At 44.9% G+C, this 21,019-nt stretch overlaps 2 protein-coding genes across 4 annotated transcripts; both read left to right on the top strand.

Annotated features, from left to right (window-relative positions):
- On the top strand, window positions 1-10,505 carry LOC115386485 (transmembrane protein 184B-like). Of its 2 annotated transcripts, XM_030088777.1 has the most exons (10): window positions 1-486; window positions 2,701-2,934; window positions 4,533-4,698; window positions 7,363-7,453; window positions 7,551-7,626; window positions 7,712-7,803; window positions 7,999-8,168; window positions 8,267-8,461; window positions 8,694-8,720; window positions 9,753-10,505. In XM_030088777.1, the coding sequence occupies exons 2-10, from the start codon at window positions 2,701-2,703 to the stop codon at window positions 9,980-9,982; spliced, it is 1,281 nt and encodes a 426-aa protein (XP_029944637.1). In that variant the 5' UTR covers window positions 1-486; the 3' UTR covers window positions 9,983-10,505. The 2 variants fall into 2 exon arrangements, with proteins under 2 accessions (XP_029944637.1, XP_029944638.1); XM_030088778.1 differs by lacking the exon at window positions 8,694-8,720.
- Window positions 10,506-12,853: 2,348 nt separating this feature from the next.
- On the top strand, window positions 12,854-20,988 carry LOC115386548 (probable ATP-dependent RNA helicase DDX17). 2 transcript variants are annotated; one of them, XM_030088905.1, is made up of 13 exons: window positions 12,854-13,221; window positions 13,964-14,120; window positions 14,917-15,013; window positions 15,138-15,271; window positions 15,381-15,446; window positions 15,542-15,683; window positions 15,829-15,989; window positions 16,232-16,404; window positions 16,546-16,656; window positions 16,803-16,864; window positions 16,962-17,021; window positions 19,584-19,820; window positions 19,903-20,988. In XM_030088905.1, exons 1-13 carry the CDS (start codon window positions 13,172-13,174, stop codon window positions 20,403-20,405), a joined length of 1,953 nt encoding a protein of 650 aa, XP_029944765.1. In that variant the 5' UTR covers window positions 12,854-13,171; the 3' UTR covers window positions 20,406-20,988. The 2 variants fall into 2 exon arrangements, with proteins under 2 accessions (XP_029944765.1, XP_029944764.1); XM_030088904.1 differs by having other exon boundaries at window positions 12,855-13,221; window positions 13,961-14,120.
- The last annotated feature ends 31 nt before the right edge of the window (window positions 20,989-21,019 follow it).

Raw genomic sequence — 21,019 nt, 5'->3', positions numbered from 1 at the left:
CTGCGGCTGCTGCTGTGGATACGGAGAGGAGCTGCTGCTGATGTGGGAGAAATAACGGTGTGAAGTCCGCCACGTCGAGGCGAGAAATGGGAAGGTTTCGCCTCTTCCCCCACGAGGAGTTCACGTTCGTAAAACAGACTTTGCTTCCTTGAGAGCCACTTCCGTTTCTTTTGTTTACACTTCACGCGAGCGACCCAAGTTGCGTTCGGCTAGGACCGCCTAGCTAACGGTGGCTACTGGCTAGCAGCAGCGAGGAGCCGCAGTTAACGGAGCTCCACTGCCGAGGCACTCCGGGGACGGAGAGGCCGGTTTCAGGGCGTCCAGACCCCCGTCTGCGGTGATCGCAAACGCGGCTGGTTGTGGTTTGATTGTTACCGCTCGGTCGAATAACTTTTCATCCCCGGGAAGGTGCGCGATCGGTCTGCGATGATGAGCTAAACTGACGCCTGAATCGGAAACAGCGCAGCTCAAACAACTGCAGCAAAGGTAAGCAAAGAGGCAGGATGGAGGCAGGAAAACCAAACAGCAGCTTCCATCTTTCCCCTTTCAGCTTATTGCGCTTTGTTTTGTCAACAGTAATCAGTTATTTCCATCAGATCTCAGTCTTTGGCCATAAACGTAAAGATGCTCTCATTGTGGGATTTCATTTCACCTCGACTTAAGCTCGGTTATTATGACTTTATGGTCAAAGCTAAATAGCATTCATTGTCAGTCAGTGAACTGCTGTTTTACAGTATCTTTCAGGGAGGTTCTGTAGCCCGAAGACTTATTGACTGTCACAAAGACTGCTGATGCGATTGAGGTCAAAGCACAATGCATGTTTTGAAGCGCACCCAGGGGTGCAGCCAGCAGGATTGTTGAGTTTTCTGTCTTGTTTGTGGCCCGCTGGGAACCACTGAGCTGTTATTGTGGCTCCAAGTAGGTTACACCCTCAGTGATGTGTAGATCATTGTTAATTGTCTATTCATTTTCCATATTATACATGGAAATAATACACATAATAATCAACTGAAAGCACCAGATCTCATCATTTGTCATTTGGTTTGTATGGTAAATATAAGTGAGACTGTGAATGCATGCTCCAACCATTTTATCAGTTGTTCTGCATGTTTGTGCCATCACATAGACATGAATTCTTACTTGTGACCATCAGAGAGGTTTTAATTGAACTTCATGGTATTTTCTGAGAATGTATTTTGCAGTAGTGTTGAGCTGGACTGCATCTTATTGAAATGTGTTTGTAACACTCAGTAAACTACATCACCAAATCTGTTGCACATCTGTTCCAGTGGTTCTCATTCATTTGGAGCCAAGTGTGTCTAATAAAGTGCCCATTAAGTCAATAGCAGTGTAATAATTTTATTTCCAGTGATGCTTTCATTGAGTTGCATAGTTAAATCAGTGTACAGTGGCATTCTGCTTTTTAATTGGGCACATTCTAGTGCTGTATTTTTGTATTTATCTTCAACAAAACAGTGTGGCTACATAGACGCTTGATTCCCAGTCTTGTTCCAAATGTTTTCCTGGAAATAATACCGGTACAACAAATTTTCCAAAATGTTCAGGACTGTGTATGCTTCCAGTTGCAGCATCGCCACAAGCTGATTGAGGCTTTGGCAAGTGGAGTGAGTCATTCATGGCCACACTGTGCGCCAGCCTATATTTAGCCGATGCACAGGGGGGGTTTGAAAGTCATTGTGAAATTAGTTTTCACTGTGAATGATTAGATTATTGCCTTCCTGGAATCCACACCAAGACACTGACGTAGCTGGAGCGATGGCAGGTAGTGAGAGATGTGATCCGATGGTGAGGGTGGTGGCGCACACAGGAACCTGTCTGGGTGATTGGGATGCTGGGAGCTCCTATTTGTTGCTTTAGTCTTTTTTTAATGTACCAAACTATTCTGGCATTTTATTTTTCTCATCACATTAATATGGTTTGCAGATTGTTACATTTTTTTTCATAAAATTGAGGAGCGAATACATGACGCTCATGCACAATTCTCAATTATTTAAAACATGTAAAATATCCACCGTTATTGCAGCATACACCCGAGGCCACAGCCAGACTTGCATTCATCCCTCACCTCGGTGCTGATTTGTAGAAGCATGTATCCCCACAAAAAAGAGGCGTGTTTGTGTGCCCCGCTGTCTGCAGCGACACTTCCCATCTTCCTGCCCTGAGCGCAACACACAGGAGAAAGAAGGAAAATCTGGGTCAGCAGATCGCAGCTCATCGCTGTCACACACTGTGTTTTAGGGATTTTCAGCCTCCCCCATCCTTCCACCCCCTCTGCTGCCTCATGTCTTAGTGTGTGTGTGTGTTTTTTTTACCCTACATAAAAGCCCCTCCTCACCCACCTACCTTATGCCTCCTCTTTTCACTCCCTCTGTTTTGATCTCTCTTCATCTGTCAGTTCACACAATCACTTTTGCACTCTCGATCCGTGCAGTGTCCTACTTTGCTTTGCTCTGGATCTTTTTCTTTTTTCTCACTCCAGCATTGGTGGATTTTGGCTTCAGATTTAAGTCTTAGGCCTGTCGAATGCTTTTACACATTATAGTGTTATATTTAGGCTTTAAAACCTGGAGTCAGATGTTGTTCTGTACGTTACAGTTGGTTCATGTGATTATCTAGAGTCACATTCATTTGTAATACGATAAACAAAGTCCTCACACCTACTTTTTTGTTTGCAAACAGATGAATCATCTTTTGTGGCGACACAAACGCCTGTCAGAGAGTTTGGGGAATGCCTCTCCTAATGGCCTTCCCCCTGGCCCTCCAGTCACCGTGGCCCCTCAAGGATCCAACACTTCCTGGGTGCCAGAAACGCCCGTGGTCACGCCCGAAGAGCCGATCTTTCTCATGACCTCCACGGCCCAAACCATATCAGGGTTTTTTGTGTGGACGGCTCTTCTCATCACGTGTCATCAGGTAAGCAGCGGCTGAGTCGGTGGATTTTTACCTGGTCAACAGCGAATGACTGAACGGATGGCTTCAGGTTTAAATTTCCATGCATTGATTTACTAGCTGATAAAAGAGCGACGTTATGCAATGCGGGGAGGCAGAGATCAAGAGTGACACGCAGTAAATGTGCCTGGCAGAATGTGAACTGGGAGTTATTGATAAGTGCTCAAACATCAAGGCCATCAGGGAGCGCTCACATGCCCAGTTTGATTGACCGAGGCTGATTGGACGCTCTGGAATACGCTCAGCGTAGGACAACATCATCGACTTGTTGCGATGCCACAACACGCCTCACATCACTGCAGATGGCCACGTGTGTTACATGTTTCAAAGTTTAAGTTTTTGCAAAGCTTGCATTGCTTTTTGCTGTGATTTTGTTATTTTTAAGCAAATAATCTTTAATTTTGATTTTAGTACTAATTTTTAAAGTAAGCAGAGAATGAACATGCTTTTTCTGATGTTGCCCTGGGTGCTATGCTCTGTCTGAGTGTCGCTTGACTTGTTTGTTTTTTGGTTTGGCGAGCGCTCACGTTACACTGAAGTATTCACTAAAGCGATCCCTTTCTGTGAGGGGACAGCTTTTGTCTGTGGAGACAGAGACGAATGATTGGCCTCCAGTTGTTTACCGATGCTCTTCGCAGCCTGCGCTGGAAGAAAAGCCCGCTGTCACTCTGGCAACAGGTGCTCCCGGCTCCAGCCCGACACCGTTTGAGAGCAGGAGGTGCACGTATCCGCAGACAGGGGTCACGTAGCAACAATACCTGTGAGTTCTCCGTCTGCTCGCAGGCCAGTAAAGGTGTCCGGCGGAGGGATATTGTGTCAGTGGAGAGGAGCTAGACGGCGCTGACAGAGGTGTGCATGACAAAGGCCCGCCCTGCCGCTCTGAATAGGAGTGCTAAAAGCCCAGTATCAGTTACCGAAAACAAGCCATCCTCCAAACACGCCCTGCACGCATGCAGCACTCCAGGATCCAGCAGTTCCTGGCTGAACACTGGCCCTGAGCATGAGGCCGCAATTAGTCTGAGCCACCTTTGTTTGTGCAACATATTGTGAACTGCAGTTCAACTGTCGGAAATCTGCTGCACATCAGTATCACGTTCTCTCTGACAAACAGGTGTTCCTTTTTCAGATATTTGAAAATTACTCATGCATTCGATATTGTGTAAGTTGTGTGTGCATGCAAGCGTCTGATGATGTTCTGGATGAACTTTGCTTTCATGTCTCAAACCACGTGTTATAAGCAAGGTGCTCTGACGTGTACATGCACTTTATAACCTTCATTTCTCATTGTTCTGCTGGCGTTATGTCCATATCTTTTTTATTACTTACAAGTATCAGTGTTACAAAGACAGAGTCCAGATAATTTGATACAATGCCCAGAAATAAATGTTTGTTTGTGAGGCTTAAGTTATACACAGTTCACTAGTTAAATTAGCTGACTTATTGGAAATAATCTGGATCCATTAGATGTGAGAGTGCTGCCCGAGGCAGGTCCTGTGTGTCTGAATATATCACTTTATTGATTCTACAAGGTTTGTCTCCACTCTTTGTTTCTTGTTTTCCAGATCTACATGCATCTCCGCTACTACAGCTCTCCAAACGAGCAGAGGCACATAGTCCGGATCCTCTTCATCGTCCCCATCTATGCCTTCGACTCGTGGCTCAGCCTTCTCTTCTTCACCAACGAGGAGTATTACGTCTACTTCGACACAGTGCGGGACTGTTACGAAGGTGAGCGGTCCTCTCTCTACCGCAGCTGCCATACCCAGCATGCACACCGCAGGCCAGCGTCACCGCCACGCCGACAGTTACGTGCCACAGTGAGCGTGCTGCTGAACCCCGGGAGATAGAAGGGTGTGAGAATTTATTGGCCGTAATGGCCCCGATGGCAGATGGCCTTTTGCGGTGTCTTCATTTACAAAGGTTGCCATCTTTGTTCTCACATCTCCACGGCCTGTTGGGATTGCAGGGGAGGGGGAACCTGTTTCCTAGCAACCGTGTGAAACCGAGCAGATCCTAAAGAATTCATCTCACTTGTTAACTTGAGAAATCATAAGTTAGTGTACCAGCCTGGAACTCTGGGTAACAGCGAATTACAAAAAGAAAATTATGTGTGCTTAATCCCAACACGTTATGGGGATTTCTCTGTCACACAAGTTTCTTTGGTTCCATGAAGGTGAAATGTGGTATTACTGATGAAAACCACAGACAAATGCTCCACAAGACACACAAGGGTCCGAATCATGTTTGTAGATTGGAACTCAGCAAAAAAAAAAAAAAAAAAAAAAAAAAAACCTCATGAGAGCCATATGTGTGTGTTCATTGATGGAGAGAGTGAGAAATATTTGAAACTTTTATTTGATCTATTTTTCTGTTCAGTTTCAAGGATCCTACTGGTCTCTTGTCATTATTTTCTACTTTTAAAAAAGTAAACTACAAAGACATTGTTTACAGGTATCTTTTTTCACTTTTTTCTAATAAAGACAAAATTACATATTTCTTGCAGATGTTTTGATTTTGTTTAATATTCTTGGATATTTTGCTCCCAAAGGCAAGTCGACATGATCAAATTGTTGCAATCTGTCAGAACTTGTCCGTGCTAAAAGCCGTGTGTGTGCATTTCAGAATGAAAGAAATACTGTGTCTAATTATGCAACCCTGACAAAGCCGGCACTGTGCCCACTGCGTTCTGGCAAATGTTTTCAGCGTGCTACAATCACGGGCTTTACTTTTAAACTCGGCCACTTTCAGCAGTGAAGCGAGAGGCAGTGGGGAGCCGGTGTCTGTGGGTTACTCTTAAATTAGCCTGCGAACACCTGGGGCAGCAGAAGAAAAACATTCTGCACACTCAGGGACACCAATTACTGAGATATGTGCAGAGTCCAGTTCGGTTTATTTAAATTGCATGTTAGGTCTCAGCAAAATGCTCCAAGTTATTGACTCGTATGCTGAATCTGATCTAACAATGTCTTTGGGGGGAGAAAACTTTTTCTATTGCTTTGATCAGTGGTGTTTTAACATGGACTCCATTATCAGGTCATACTTGCGCACAGAGACCCGTCTGTGGCTGTGTCTAAAGGAAAGATGTGAATGCTTTATTTATCGGATGCGCTTAAAAACCCTGAGCCACTCACTTCACTTTAAATATTAAATGGACTCACATATGCTGCAGATCTTGCACTTTTCAACACACTTTTATATGACCGTGTCACATTCATCCTTTCACTCACACACTATTGGTGACATTTAAGAGACATTTTCGAGTACATATATATATATATATATATATATATATATATATATATATATATATATATATATATATATATATATATGTGTATATACACACACACACACACACACACACACACACACACACACACAGGTACAATTTTAGAGTCACCAATTAGCCTCAGAGCTGATGGAACGTCTCTGGTTCCAGTCCCAAGATTGACAGTTCGAGCATCTGTCCACATCCTGAAGTGACACCAAACCCCGAGGAATGGCGTGCATTCACCTCGCACGGCAACCGACACCATCGGTTTGTGTGTGTGTGTGTGTGTGTGTGTGTGTGTGTGTGTGTGTGTGTGTGTGTGTGTGTGTGTGTGTGTGTGTGTGTGTGTGTGTGTAAAAGGATGAATGTTGCAGATCGTGTAAAATCACACTGAGACCACTGAAGCTATGAAAATGTCTTATATAAATAAAGTCTATTTAACAAACAAAAGTCCCCAAAACTGATGTTGATCTCAAATACTGACATTTTTGCTCAGACTTCAGAGTGTTAACCTACACCACTGTGCTTGGATTAATGTGTAGCTACACCCAGTCAGCTCCCTTTAATACCTTTAATGCCGTCCGTGTGGCTGACGTGTCGGGCCGGGATGATATTTATCTGTTTACATGGCAGTTCTCTCATCACGCCACTCCACATCCACCCTCAGCTCTCCAGAACTATACTTACTCGTAATTACCCTCCAGATGATTCCTCGCTCGCAGCTCTCATCCAGTCATTAGTACGAGAGCTCACAGGCGTGACTCACCTTTCTGCCTTGAAATGGCGAGCTCAGCGGTTCAGAACCAGAATCAGCAAAACACGCAGCTGCTATCAGGAGAGCCGTGCTGGGAGGAAAGAGCTCCGCATATTTATCATCCTTTCATTTCACTCTTATCTACATGCTTTTAAGGTTCTCCCATATTTTATGGTTACTTTAATGCAGCTCAGTTTGGAGATTGATTAAAACCAGATACTTTAGTGGTGACGTTTATTATCCTCTAAAAATATACATCAGTCATTGTAAGATCTTAACTAAAATTAGGGAACATAATAAATAATTTATCGGCTCTTGTTTTTCTTGCAGACTTAATTCACCTGTTTTTGTGTGTGGTTCTCCACAGCCTTTGTCATCTACAACTTCCTGAGTCTGTGTTATGAATACCTGGGAGGAGAGAGCGCCATCATGGCTGAAATCCGAGGGAAGCCTATCGAGTAAGTCTTGTTCGCTGTTGCCTCTTTTTTGAAATAAAAAAACGGCTGATATATTTTTCCAGCTGTTCTAAAAGTCTGACCCTGCTCTCCGCTGCAGGTCCAGTTGTGTGTACGGGACGTGCTGTCTGTGGGGGAAGACCTACTCCATCGGCTTCCTCAGGTTTTGCAAACAGGTGCCCGTCTCTTTCTCCTGCTCTCACGCCAGTAACGGATGGCCGTCGTCTTCGCTTTCTGATATATGTGGCATTCCCTCTTCAGGCGACTCTCCAGTTCTGCGTGGTGAAGCCTCTGATGGCGGTGATCACCGTCATCCTCCAGGCCTTCGGGAAATACAGAGATGGAGACTTCAAGTACGTTTCCACAGCCTCCTTCAGCCGGGCTGCTTTCCTGTTGTTTTTGTTCTGACTTATGTCACAGTACTCATGTACCTACTTATTAAAATATGCTAATTCCAGTTACCCGACGGCCCGGCCACGCTGTTCTGAATGATAATCAGGTCATATCAGATTTCCCAGAAAGCAGTGCTGTGTGCTTCTGTCCCTCAGCGTGGCGAGCGGCTACCTGTACGTCACCATCATCTACAACATCTCCGTCAGCCTGTCGCTCTACGCCCTCTTCCTCTTCTACTTCGCCACCCGGGAGCTGCTGGTGCCGTACAACCCCGTGCTGAAGTTCTTCATGGTCAAGTCGGTCATCTTCCTGTCCTTCTGGCAGGGTGAGAACTGAAAGAGGAGAAGTGGCAGATTATGACAATCCGGGCCCCGTTTACACAGCAAGACCTCTCTGAGCTCCGGTTTCCCCTCCGTGCTGCAGGGATGCTGCTGGCCATCCTGGAGAAGTGCGGCGCCATCCCGCAGATCAACTCGGCCGATTTCTCCGTGGGCGAAGGCACGGTCGCCGCAGGCTACCAGAACTTCATCATCTGCATCGAGATGTTCTTCGCTGCCGTCGCGCTGCGCCACGCCTTCACCTACAAGGTCTACATGGACAAGCGGCTGGACTCGTACGGTAAGCCGACGTTCTCCTCGACGCGTCGACGACAGATGACGGTGTGTAAATGAGTAGTGAGCTCACGCAAGGTTCTCATTACTGACTTTTAAAAACTGATCCTACTTCTGTTTGTCCTTCCCTTTTTACTTCCGTACCTTTTCAAGCGCTCTGAATGAATTGTTCTCTTCTGTTTTCATCCTGACTTTCTTGTACTCCTCATCCTTCTCCTCCCTCTGTGCTGCTCTCAAAGGCTCCTTTCCTATCTATGGACAGTACGGTAGGTCTGACTTCCACAGTGTTTCTCCTGTATCTGCCACAGAGGCTTCTTTTTTTATTGTGCCCGGGACTCCATTCCCTTCACTGGTATCATTTTTTTTTCAGCTTGAATTCATTTTATTTTATTTATTTTTTAAGCTTTTTGAAATCCGTTAATTTTTTTCTCATGAGGAATTTTATGATTTTTTTTTTTAACCTGCAGTTCTTAACAGTTATATTATTATCCCTGTTAATTTATTTGAGTTATTGGGTGTTTTGGTGTCTTTTCCTAATAGATTACACTTACTTTGTGTCGTTTATTTGGCATCTGGTAACATTCCATTTTTCTTTTAGTCTTTTGCTCCTTTTCCTGCATGTTCTCTTCATTTGTGAATCCTGCTTTTTTAAGAAATGCTTATTAAGAATGTTTGGCAAGCAGTAGTTTATATTTGGAAAAGTCCTTTTGTTATGATAGAATTCATTTGAAATCATACTAACAAGACTATAGGGAAAAGGTAATAAAATTGGCTTTAGAGATACAATAACATTAGAAACATGTAACGGATCGATATGATTGAATATCGAAGAGACGAAACACTTGGTTGTTGCACAAATATAAATATAATAAATATAAATTATATAAATAAGAATATATAATAAAGCAGCAGTGATGCTGTATGTGTTATATGAGATGAGTTTGATGGTAATAGACTTGATCAAAACAACAGGTTGGAAGCCTGTCAGCTCTCCAGTGACTCTGCTCAAAAGCTAAAAGCTGCCTCACCTCTCCCGTCGTCTCCACCACCCTGTGGCTTTGTTATGTAACCCGCATGTGTTCATTCAGGGAATAGATTTTTCTTTCCTCCATCCCGCTGATTCGTTTTTGTCCAGTTATGCTTTTGCAACATTTTATTGATTTTCTTTCATAATTTTCACGCAGCAGCTGGACTGGAAACAGTTTCCGCTCTTCCTTCCCTTTCATCCTCCCCCCCCTCCTGGTCTGCTTCCCTCCTCGCTGCTTCGAATGATCTCTCTAAACTCCCCCCCTCCCCAGGCCGCTGCGCCCCCATGAAAAGCATCTCCAGCAGCCTGAAGGAGACCATGAACCCGGGAGACATGGTCCAGGACGCCATCCATAACTTCTCGCCGGCCTACCAGCAGTACACCCAGCAGTCCACCCTGGAGCGCGGCGGGGGGCCGCCGCTGTCCCGCAGCCACAGCAACCTCAGCACCCGCGGGGACAATGAAAAGACCCTCCTGCTCAGCTCCGACGACGAGTTCTGAGACCCGGACGCGCCGTCGGGGGCCTCACTTTACTCCTGCTGCCTGACGGGGGTCGGTTTAGCTGCTGTGTGAGACAAATCGGATCTGTTTTCATCTTTAGCGTGAAGGATCGGATTGTTTTTTTTTTTTTTTCTTTTTATGTAGAAACCAATGAAAGACGAGTGCTACGTGAGATGGACTGCAGTCATGGTCGTGTGAGGGATGTTGTTTTTTATTTTTTATGAGGAAAAGGGAAATAAATTGCTGCGGTAGGTATGGGGGAGTGTGGTCGTACACGTAAAGCGAGGGAGCGGTGAGGTCGGGAACATTGAATTCATTAACCGGCCGGGCTCTGGCTCCCGTCGATGTCACGGTTGTGCTTATTGGACATTACGGACAGAAATGAGACGTCCGTGTTCCTCTCCATGAATATGGATCGCTCCAAACAACTGTGCCTACATATAGCGTCTCAATTCAGCACTTTAAGCAGTGAGGCAAGAAAAAAAAAAAAAAACAAGAACATGTTACATATAAGGTCCAGAAACTTAAGTGCCATCTTCATCTCAGACACATGGCCTCCTTAATTCTTCCGAGTTGTTTTACGGCTTCTCAATTTGCACTCCTCCTCCTCCTCCTCACCTCCCTGCCAACACCCTCTGACTGGAACATTGCCAAATAGACGGAGCATTATCCTGCTCTCCACTTAATGAAAGACACTATCTTAAAGTTAAGACTGATTTATAGTTGAGAAGAACTGCGGAGCGTTTGGTTGGTTCAGTTTAATATATGAGTTTAATCACAAATAATTATTTTATTTAAACGTTATAAGACCTTGAAGGTGTAACTCATTTAAAGACTAGTTTGTTGGGAAATCGTTCTTCTAGAAATGTTCTGAATATTGCTGTGTGTTTCGTCGATGTTGTTCTGGGTTTTTGTTCGACGCATGATGGTGTGACTCCGGCGGTGTTATTGTTATTGTGGGGCGGCGAGGGGAACAGCTGCAGGAGAGATTTTTAAAGCGTGGGCGGAGGGACTGACGGAAGGACAGCGCCCACACAGATTACAGATTACTGGAGAAGCAGCGCGTCCCTCCCTGCAGCGCCGGCCCAGCTGTGATGTGCTGCGGATCGTAATCTCTTAATTAACGGCATTAGGCGCGGCGCGGACCAGGCCGGCCTCTGCCGGCGCCGCCGGTTATGGCAGCGGCGAGCGAGCAAGTCAGGACGCCAGTTACGAGCAAACGTGGCTTTAAGTCTGGCTGAACTCAAAATAATGAATATATAGTTGAACTTTGCACAAAGTTAATTTGATCTTGTAGAACATATATATATGGGCATTTTGGAGCTGCTTTGCAATTTATATACACACTAAAGTATAAAAGTATGTAATTTATTTTGGTTTAAAAAAGGGAAGCTGTGATTGGAAGGATGCTGAAGTTAACTGTTCATAGATGATCTGATGTCTGGTTTGCGTTTTCACTGTGGCCAGTGTGCAGCTCGCTTGTGGTCGTGATCCTCTTATTCAGCAGAGCACAGCAGTTCAAGGGCCCAGGGTTTCCTTAAGGCAGGTGAAATACAGCCTCCAAACATGTGGTTTTTTTTTTTTTTTATTGGTAGGTTTCACATTTCAGGAAAGAGTCAAATGTTTGTTTGTTTTTTTAACTTCCTGAGTGACCCCACCAAAACATCAAGTAGCATTTCACCTTTGTTCCTATTCTTTTTCATTTCCACGTGACTCAAAATATCATCGCCCCATCAAAATGAATGCCAGGATAATCAGAATTATTGTGTTCAGTTAGCAGAATGTTTGTTAAATTTGGTTTCCAGCCGCAGCAGCACCCCCACATCCCGTCTGTAATGAAGGCATCACTTGTGTTTTCTGTCTCTCCCCTTCCGTCATTTAAGTGCTTCAATTCATGTCCACTACATTTGTTCATTTGTTCTCAGTAAAAAGATAAATTCACTACCTGAAACCTCAACCTGAGGTAGAATCAAGCTTTTTTTGATTAAAAAAACCTGATCTGATGATAGTTTGAACACTGTGTGAACGCTGGATGTTATTCACAAAACCCGAATTCCAAGAAATCTATCTGAAAGCAAAGAATGATGTAAATAGTTGATCTGAACACTGCGAAACATTCATGATGGTGGCTGTAATGGCTTTGCTCGGTATAGTGCTTTGTTGAATATTTTTTGTGTTTTTAATAGTTTTTAATTACATATATATACTCTTGTTCTATTTTTTTTTTGTTGTATACTTTTTAATTTGTATATTGGTAATATCACATGTTCTGATTTTCATTTCAGTTGATGTTACAAGGGAAATAAAATTGGTTAAAAAAAGGATCGCTTGTCAAGTTTTTGCAAACCGAAGAGTTATAATGTTGCAGTAAGAGAATCAACAGAAGCACAACTTTGAGAATCACAAGTTGCCACTGTGTCCATTCAGTTTTAATTAATACTCTAAACTTCTTACCTGCACTTTTACAGTTACACAGGTAACGGTGGATTTGGTTGTAAAACACAAATTGTTAGCTGATGCAAGCCACTAGAACCTTTTCAAGAAGTACTTGTATCAGAACTGCAATTTTAATTGTAATTGTTTTATGGATATTTGCTTGAATGTGTGTTTATCTGCCTCTTCGTTAGCGAGATTAGTAGAATCTATTGTTGTCTAGTATAAAATTCAAGGTAAAGTCCACACCATCAACACAAGAATTTAGTTATCCTAAAAATACAATACAATAATGAATTTTCTTTTATTATTATTATTATTATTATTATTATTAACGTCGAGCATATCATGATGTCAATCAAACCTTTAGGGCGGGGCTTCTTCAGTAACCAGCCAATCACAGAAGCTTCCGTTCACTCGCTCGAGGCTAAGCTAAAGCTAACAACAAACCTAACGGTCCAACCTCTTCGACGTTGCCTCATCACACTCTGAGTTAGCTACATTTCATATAATACAAATTTGTCTTTTTTTTTAGGTATTTAACTTCGCAACACGCATTGAGAAACTGTCCATTCACTGAGTCAGTGTTTGGAGGTTATATGTCGTTTTTGGCAGAAAAAGAGGGTCCGTGTCGGATGCTTCTCCAGCGGTTTTGAAACAAGGCCAGAGGCTGAAGCAACAAGCCGGGAGACGTTTTTCCAACCCGCACGATTAAAAAACTAATTTATCCATAGGAGAGGAACGTGTGTAAACAACATGAGAGGCTCATACGGTGACAGGGATCGAGACCGTGGCCGTGACAGAGGGTAAGGAGTCAGCCATAGACCCGAGTAGCTAGTGAGCTAATGTTAGCTAAGATAAAGTAACATCAAGCCAGCTTTCTCTGGGTACCCTTAACCCTGATAGTGTGCCAAAAAGTGATCGTCTGCTCAAAACTGACTGTTCTCAGGTCTGTTTTTTGTTACTAATAGATTGATTTGTAGATATACCTTATCACTGATGAGGTTGTTACTTAATTATTCCTTTCTAGTAGTAGAAAACGTCATTTTTCCAGCTACTTTTAAGGACTGATTAAGCTGCTATCTTTATATTATTGGCTACAAAACAGTTATAGTATATTTGAACCAGCAAACTAGGACAACATATTAGAAGCCATCTGTTAGTAGTAAATAAAAAAAACTAGATTTTCACTTTAATGAAGTCTCATGATTTATGTGACACATATATCATATAAATTCTTGTAAAGTCATGAAAATTGCATTCAAAGCTGTTCCTTTATTGCTCACAAGTTTTCAAATGTAAATAATGACGCTAATATGTCACATAAAAACTGTCCATCCGAATTTCAGTTGTGCTCATTTTGTCTCAGAAACCTTTACAGTAACGTAACAGCCTTGCTTTTGGATATATCTGCATCTGGTCTTTACATTTAAAGACCAGAAAGCTTCCTCTTAAAAGTCTTTTTGACTAATGATCACTTTTTAACGCCACATCTAAATGCATCTGTACGGATGTAATCAGTCGGATGTTTCCTCCATTGTGCAGCAGTCCTCGGTTCGGCTCCAGCAGAGGTGGACCACCATCGGGTAAAAAGTTTGGAAATCCGGGAGAACGTTTACGCAAGAAGAGATGGGACCTAGACGAGCTCCCCAAATTTGAGAAAAACTTTTATACTGAACACCCTGAAGTGCAGCGAATGAGCCAGGTATTTTTCCACCTCCAGCTCACCTCCCCGACCTGATACTGTGGTAGAGTTCTGACAACTAATGTCTGCGGCGTCCAAATGTTGGCCTGCACAGTGTTTACCTTCATGGGGCTGCTCCTGAGTCAAATATTTTCTTGAGGCCCCAAGGACAAATACATACGTCTCATGCGTATGTCCCGAACAGTAATCTGAACATTTAATGTATTCAGTAGACACACTGTAGTCAAAGGTGTTCACTGAAGGAAGGTTGGTGTGTTTTCATCATGTCATAAGTTATCAAATTAAAAATAAAGAAATGCATATACATAATTTACTCTATGCAACTATTTAGACCAAAAAAGGAAGTCTTAGTTTAAATTGCTTCTATTAAAGTGGATCTTTCAGAGATGGTTTGAGAAACATTTTCCCCCTCAGATTTAAATAAATACATGTTATAAAGCATCATAGCTAAAGTTTAAAAAATAAATGGTTGTCAAAAATGTTATTGTTTCAACAGGATCGACTCTCAGATTTTCTTAAAGTTTTGTCTCGTCCGGTGTTTGATTGGTTTAGAAAAAATCTTTAATTCATGCTGCATTCACATTAAAACTTCAAGTATTCTCTGTCTGTGTTTTGTTGGATGTCAGGGTTTAAAGGATTGCATTCGGACTACAAATGAGGCACAGTATCAGTGCCGTTTCACTAAAGTGAATTTCAATCAGAGAGTACTTGCCAAGTGTTTTCATACCTTATAAAGTAGATCAAAGTGGTTCCTCATAAGCAGGCTGGTGTACCGACTGGTTTGTTGTGTTTTCAGTTTGATCTTGAGGAGTATCGCAGGAAGAAAGAGATCACAGTCCGAGGCACCGGCTGCCCAAAGCCTATCATCAGCTTCCATCAGGCACACTTTCCCCGTAAGCACAAACTCATACCCACAATTTCATATTGAGGAAATAGTCAGCATCTCTGAATTCTGAAATGAATCTGCCGTGAGAAAAAAGCCCCAATCATTTTCTTTTCTCTCGTCTTTCTTTATAGAATATGTTATGGACGTACTGATGGAGCAAAACTTCAAGGAGCCTACAGCCATTCAGGCGCAGGGTTTCCCTCTGGCTCTCAGTGGAAGAGACATGGTGGGAATTGCTCAGACAGGCTCCGGGAAGACCTTATCTGTAAGACACATTCTCACTTACCTCTGGGTTTGAAAAGATCCATACATCACACTGTTAATTAGGCAGCAGCAGCAGCATCCCCTGATCTTCTGTTTGATTTTCTCTTCAGTATCTCTTGCCTGGTATTGTGCACATCAATCATCAGCCATACCTGGAGCGTGGAGATGGACCCATTGTAAGTGAAATCTGCTTTGTCGAAGTTAAACTTATATTTAAAGTCATTTTATATGTAAGCATGGATTGATGTTGGACTGCATGTGTGCTCTGCAGTGTTTGGTGTTGGCACCCACAAGAGAGCTGGCTCAGCAGGTCCAGCAGGTGGCATACGACTATGGAAAATCATCCCGCATCAAAAGCACTTGTGTGTACGGCGGCGCTCCAAAGGGACCTCAGATCCGAGACCTAGAGAGAGGTGAAGAGCAGCTAGTCAGATCAGTCTTGTTTTCCCTAACCAATACGATGGATCATTGTTTTCCAGTGAAACCTATAATTGAAGATGATGCTGCAGCAGCCCTGATTGCCTGATGCTTTTTGGTCTTTGCTTATTATGTGTCAAGGTGTTGAGATTTGCATCGCCACACCGGGTCGTTTGATAGACTTCCTTGAGGCTGGAAAGACCAACCTGCGTCGCTGCACGTACCTGGTTCTGGATGAAGCTGACCGCATGTTGGACATGGGATTCGAACCACAGATCCGAAAAATAGTGGACCAGATCAGGGTAAAGATGATCGTCAGGATCCGTGTTTCTCAAGTCTGGCCGTGGACTCCTACTCCCAGCTATGTTTTCATGTCGAATTAACTGTTTCCTCTCAACAGACCACTTTGCATTTGCTTTAAATTTGATACAAATAATCTGAGCGCACCCAACACCTGCTGAGAAAGATATTCATCTTAAATCATCTTCAGTTACATGGCATTGTTGTAAGTAGTTATTATTGACTGTGTGCGTTCTTTTCCCAGCCCGACCGCCAGACCCTGATGTGGAGCGCGACTTGGCCCAAAGAGGTTCGCCAGCTGGCTGAGGATTTCCTGAAAGACTACGTCCAAATCAACGTGGGAGCTCTGGAGCTCAGTGCGAACCACAACATCCTTCAGATTGTTGATGTCTGCATGGAGAATGAAAAAGACAACAAGTAAGCTGCTGGAGCAAACACTGATTATGTTTTATGTCCTCTTGTTATCAGTAATATTTTGAGGTTTGCTTCTCCAGTAATTCTTTTCCAAGTCCTTGAACTTCCTCATATTTAACGCGTTGAGTATTCGCATATTCACAGGTTGATCCAGCTGATGGAGGAGATCATGGCTGAAAAAGAAAACAAGACCATCATTTTTGTCGAGACCAAAAAACGCTGCGATGACCTGACGCGCAGGATGAGACGTGACGGGTGAGATTCTCAGGCTGCTGTGAAATCACTCACACACATCGCTTTTCACTGGCAAATAAATACATTTTATTTTTGGTTTATTGACAAATAAAGTAACTTAAAGCCAAAGTTTTACACTACAATACCAAATCTTCTTTGTCCTTCAGATGGCCAGCGATGTGCATTCATGGAGACAAGAGCCAGCCAGAGAGAGACTGGGTTTTATCAGGTACAAAAGACACCGACACATGAACAACAGCTCCTCCTTATATATATATCTCGTGTTCTCTGCTCTTCATCTTGTGAATATTCTCTCCGTGTTGCAGAGTTTCGAAGTGGCAAAGCTCCGATCCTCATTGCGACCGACGTGGCGTCCCGTGGTCTGGGTATGTCCTGTGTGCTCACGTGATCAGCTGATGCCGTATTCATTGTAGCCGAGCACTAACATTGAACACATGCAGAGAATCGGACCATTTAATATGTAGGATAACGTGTCAGGATAAGGCTCCTCTCTGCATGTTTATTGACAGAAACACACCAGTTAGCATATTTTTGAAGAATACATGATAAATGTGTGATTGAAGATTATAGAAGTGTAGGAATGTTGAATGAAGTGTGAAGTTGTAAGGGGTGCGGCCAGTGAAGCAGCCCCTTACTGAATGGCAATCAACCTTTTAACCTAATTCTGTGTTCATTTGTTTTCTTTTCATTTTGTTTTGTTTTGTTTTTGTTTGTTTCCAAGTCTCTCTTCCGGCAACTAGAAGCACACAGGCCCTCGGGAGCCTGCAGCCGGACCTAGGCATGACAAATCGAAAGCTGAGTCGGGGAGAGAGACAGCCCGATTAATCGGCCCCAGGCACAGCCACCGTCCGCTGAAACCCTAGCACAGAGCCCACTAACAGGGCGCTCCCCCCGCTGCCTGGGCCACGGAGCGGGGAGGCAAGCGCAGGCTGCTGCTGGGCTTCCAAATTTGACCGTAATGTTGGGGGCGGCTGAGAGGGCGAAGAGGGGGACCTCCCTTTGGCCATGCCGCCACTGCAGAGACGCACCAAAGCATTTAGTTTAAACTTGACGCCCCATTTTTCTTTTTCTTTGACTTTTTTTTTTTTTTAAATGGGATATGGATGAACATTTCTCTAACGCTGTTGAGGAGAGGCATTCCCAATCCCTTTACGAAAGCTTTGATAACAAAATCTCCACCTGAATTGGTCCCAGTGGTAACACACTAACGCTGAGATACAGTGGTGCGCTACGGGAAGACAACGAAAGAGGCAGCTGCCAACAAGGGAGGGAGGAAAGCAGCCAAAGCCGGGCGTGGACGGCTGAGCTGGAGACTCCCCTCTGACCTGCCCCCTGACGCCCGCCCCTGACACCCCCCACCACTGGCTGTGCCGGCCGGCTTCTCCCTCTGCGGACGTCATGTCTGGTCCTGGCTGGCAGGAGTCCTGGCCTGAAGGAACCACTTCTCTAAAAACCCAGTCCCCCATCTCTCCCTCCTCTCCTCTCCTCTCTTCTCTTCTTTCACTGGATCTCTCTGCTCTCTCTCTCCTCCCTCCTCTCAACTTCTGTCCACCTGTTTTTCTTTCATTCGTTCTTTTCTCTGCTCCTCTTCATCCGTCTCGGTCTTTCCTCTGGTTTAAAAAAAGACAAAATCAGCCCCTTGTCCTCTTTGTCCCGCTACTCCTGATCCACTGTATCCTACTTTCACACCCCTTTGTCTTTAACACTTTGGTCATGTTTCTGTGTATCCATCAAACCAGACTGCCAGGTCAGTCTCAAAACGATTTGCCAGGACTTCCCCGATCGAGCTCAGGCTCCGATCTCTCCACACCTTCCCCCTTTTCGCGTCTGTTTCTCGTTACTGAGCGAGAGTAGCCGGGCTCGGTGGTCCCACTGGCACTGGAAGGCACCCGGGAGGCATTTGGGAGAAGCAACGTCAATCAAAGCCCATAAGCCCATCTCAGTGAGAGGTTATTTATCTCTGACACGCAGCAATGCAGGAAATGGCGACTTAAGATTCTTAAAGTTGATACTAAAGGATCCAGATAGGCCCCTCCACTGATCCCTCCCCCCCTCCCTCCATCAGTAGGATATGACTTGAGGCTAGAGTAGGACCTCGACCCAGCTCAGTCCAGCCGGGGCTCTGGCTCCTACAGCTTCCAGGCTTGGGAGTTTTGGGAGTGTGGAGGAGTGGCGCGCTGGGAGAAGGGACGGCTTTTGGTCCCGTGCGCTCTCCTCCTACCCCTGCAGACCTCCCAGGACTGGCGATGGGTAAGTGGTTGGACAGACAGATAACTTTTGTATGCCAACCCTAAGTCTCTAACACAGGGTAAGTACTGTACCTCACCCCCACCTCCCCCTTCCCTGTTTTCTCCTCTGGTCAGACTTCATCGCCGTGCCTCTAGAACGGGACGCGTTCTCCTCTAATCGGCAGTGCTTTCCGAGCCTTTTGTCAACTGTAATGAGAAACAGACCTCAAATTTATTTATTTTTTTGTTCCGAGAGAACAAATCTCAGATAATCAGCAACGTTGGAATCTGTCTTCAAGCCCAGCATCATGTACATCATTAGGATGAACTGACCCTGGAATTTAATTTCTTCTTTATAAATTCCACTTATTCCCCAAGTAATATTGCAAATCAGCTCATAGAGGTTTTGCATTTTCAGCTGTGCATTTAACTAAGTGCATGAGTGCTAATACTATGCTATGTAGTGAGCCTTTTTCTGGAATTGGAATGTTGAATCCTTGTTGAAACTGGACAGGTAAGTGTTGCTTTCAGAGATTGGAAGGGTGTCTTGCAGGTATTGTCTGTCTGAAAAAGTAACACAGCACATTGAGGAGAAGGAGTAAATGTGTTTCCTGTCCATGTCGTCGTAACTTCCTTTTCCCGTCTCTTCCCTCTCTGTGACCGATCGCATCGCACCGACCCATTTACCGCCGCCTCAAGACGTGGAGGATGTCAAGTTTGTCATCAACTATGACTATCCCAACTCGTCCGAGGACTACATCCACCGGATCGGCCGCACGGCCCGCAGCACCAACAAAGGCACGGCCTACACCTTCTTCACGCCCGGAAACCTCCGGCAGGCCCGAGACCTGATCCGGGTGCTGCAGGAGGCCCGGCAGGCCATCAACCCCAAGCTGCTGCAGCTGGTGGACAGCGGCCGTGGAGGAGGAGGAGGAGGTGAGCGGCACTTCCTGCTTAGTTGGTTTAATCCGTCCTGCGACACATGGGTTCAGGTGGTTTTCACTGCTCTGACCTCCAGGTGGTCGTTCCCGTTTCCGTGGCAGCTCTAATTCGAACAACCCCAACCTGATGTACCAGGACGAGTGCGACCGGCGAATGCGCACTGTGGGCGGCGGCAGTGGCGGCGGCAGCAGCGGCGGCGGCTCAAAGGACGGCCGCAGCAGCAGCAGCAGCAGCTACAGCCGCGGGGGGAGCAGCCGCGACGGGGAGCGCTCGTCCTCCTCCTCCTCCTACCGGGATCGCAGGAACGGAGGGGGGAGCTACAGCTCCGGCTCCAGCTCCAACTCCAACTCCAAATCCAACTCCTACGACCAGTTTCAGAACAGCAGCAGCTCCAGGAGCGACTCTGCCTCCGGGGGAGGGGCCGCGGCCGCCACCGCCACCCCGGCGCCGGCGCCCACGTCGGGCCCCCAGCCGCTCATGGCCCAGCAGTTCAGCCCTCCGCAGTCCATGATGGGCCTGATGGGGCACTCGCCCTTCCAGTTCGCCCCTCCCCCTCCGTCTCTGCCGGGGAGAAAGTGATTGTCCTCCTCTCAGGGAGACGAAGCGGCAAACTGTTTCTGTTTTCAACATTCCACTTCAGTGCGTTACGCTTTAAAGTTATTCAACAGCAGGACATTTAGAACAACTTAATTTGTTCATTAACTCCGTTAAAGGTTTGATGATCAGTATATGATGAGTTTGAGGTTGAAAGGAGTGTCACAGTTCTCTTGAAGGATGGGGAAAAAAAAAAAACATTTTTGTACAACGGTGTTTTTGTATTAATGCTTTCTGTCTGTGAGCTCATGCAGACGTACCCAAGGTTCCCTTTAGGTGTCTCAAAGGTAGGTGCTGCAGTTCATTCTCAAATGTATAAGCTTGTTTATTTCAGTTATTATTTCTATTCTTGTGCATTTTAAGACTTTGAGCCGAAAAAGACCAGTTGTGAGAAAAGTTACTTCATTTGAGCTTCGTGTCGATGTTTCGGTCTTTCAGTTTTCAAGTCACGAGCCTGGAAGATGAGCTTTTCCTTAGATTCGGTGAACATGTTATGATTTGAAGTTCTAATGGCCGAGCTAGTTCCTTATCCGTTTGATTTTGTCTTTAATAAAGTGTTCCAAGTTCATTTCTGCGTCATCTTTAAGAACCGCGAGGTA

This window comes from Salarias fasciatus, chromosome 4, assembly GCF_902148845.1.
Source record: "Salarias fasciatus chromosome 4, fSalaFa1.1, whole genome shotgun sequence".
Taxonomy (NCBI): domain Eukaryota; kingdom Metazoa; phylum Chordata; class Actinopteri; order Blenniiformes; family Blenniidae; genus Salarias; species Salarias fasciatus.
This window is presented reverse-complemented; position numbering and strand designations above follow the sequence as displayed.

What these genes read in the sequence shown, in the direction of transcription:
- LOC115386548 (XM_030088904.1), top strand. Translation starts at nt 13,172, where the DNA reads ATGAGAGGCTCATACGGTGACAGGGATCGAGACCGTGGCCGTGACAGA. An exon ending in GCTCCGGGAAGACCTTATCT is followed by an intron (nt 15,272 to 15,380) that starts GTAAGACACATT and finishes TTTTCTCTTCAG; the next exon opens with TATCTCTTGCCTGGTATTGT. An exon ending in AAATAGTGGACCAGATCAGG is followed by an intron (nt 15,990 to 16,231) that starts GTAAAGATGATC and finishes TTCTTTTCCCAG; the next exon opens with CCCGACCGCCAGACCCTGAT.
- LOC115386485 (XM_030088777.1), top strand. Translation starts at nt 2,701, where the DNA reads ATGAATCATCTTTTGTGGCGACACAAACGCCTGTCAGAGAGTTTGGGG. An exon ending in AGTGCGGGACTGTTACGAAG is followed by an intron (nt 4,699 to 7,362) that starts GTGAGCGGTCCT and finishes GGTTCTCCACAG; the next exon opens with CCTTTGTCATCTACAACTTC. An exon ending in CTTCCTGTCCTTCTGGCAGG is followed by an intron (nt 8,169 to 8,266) that starts GTGAGAACTGAA and finishes TCCGTGCTGCAG; the next exon opens with GGATGCTGCTGGCCATCCTG.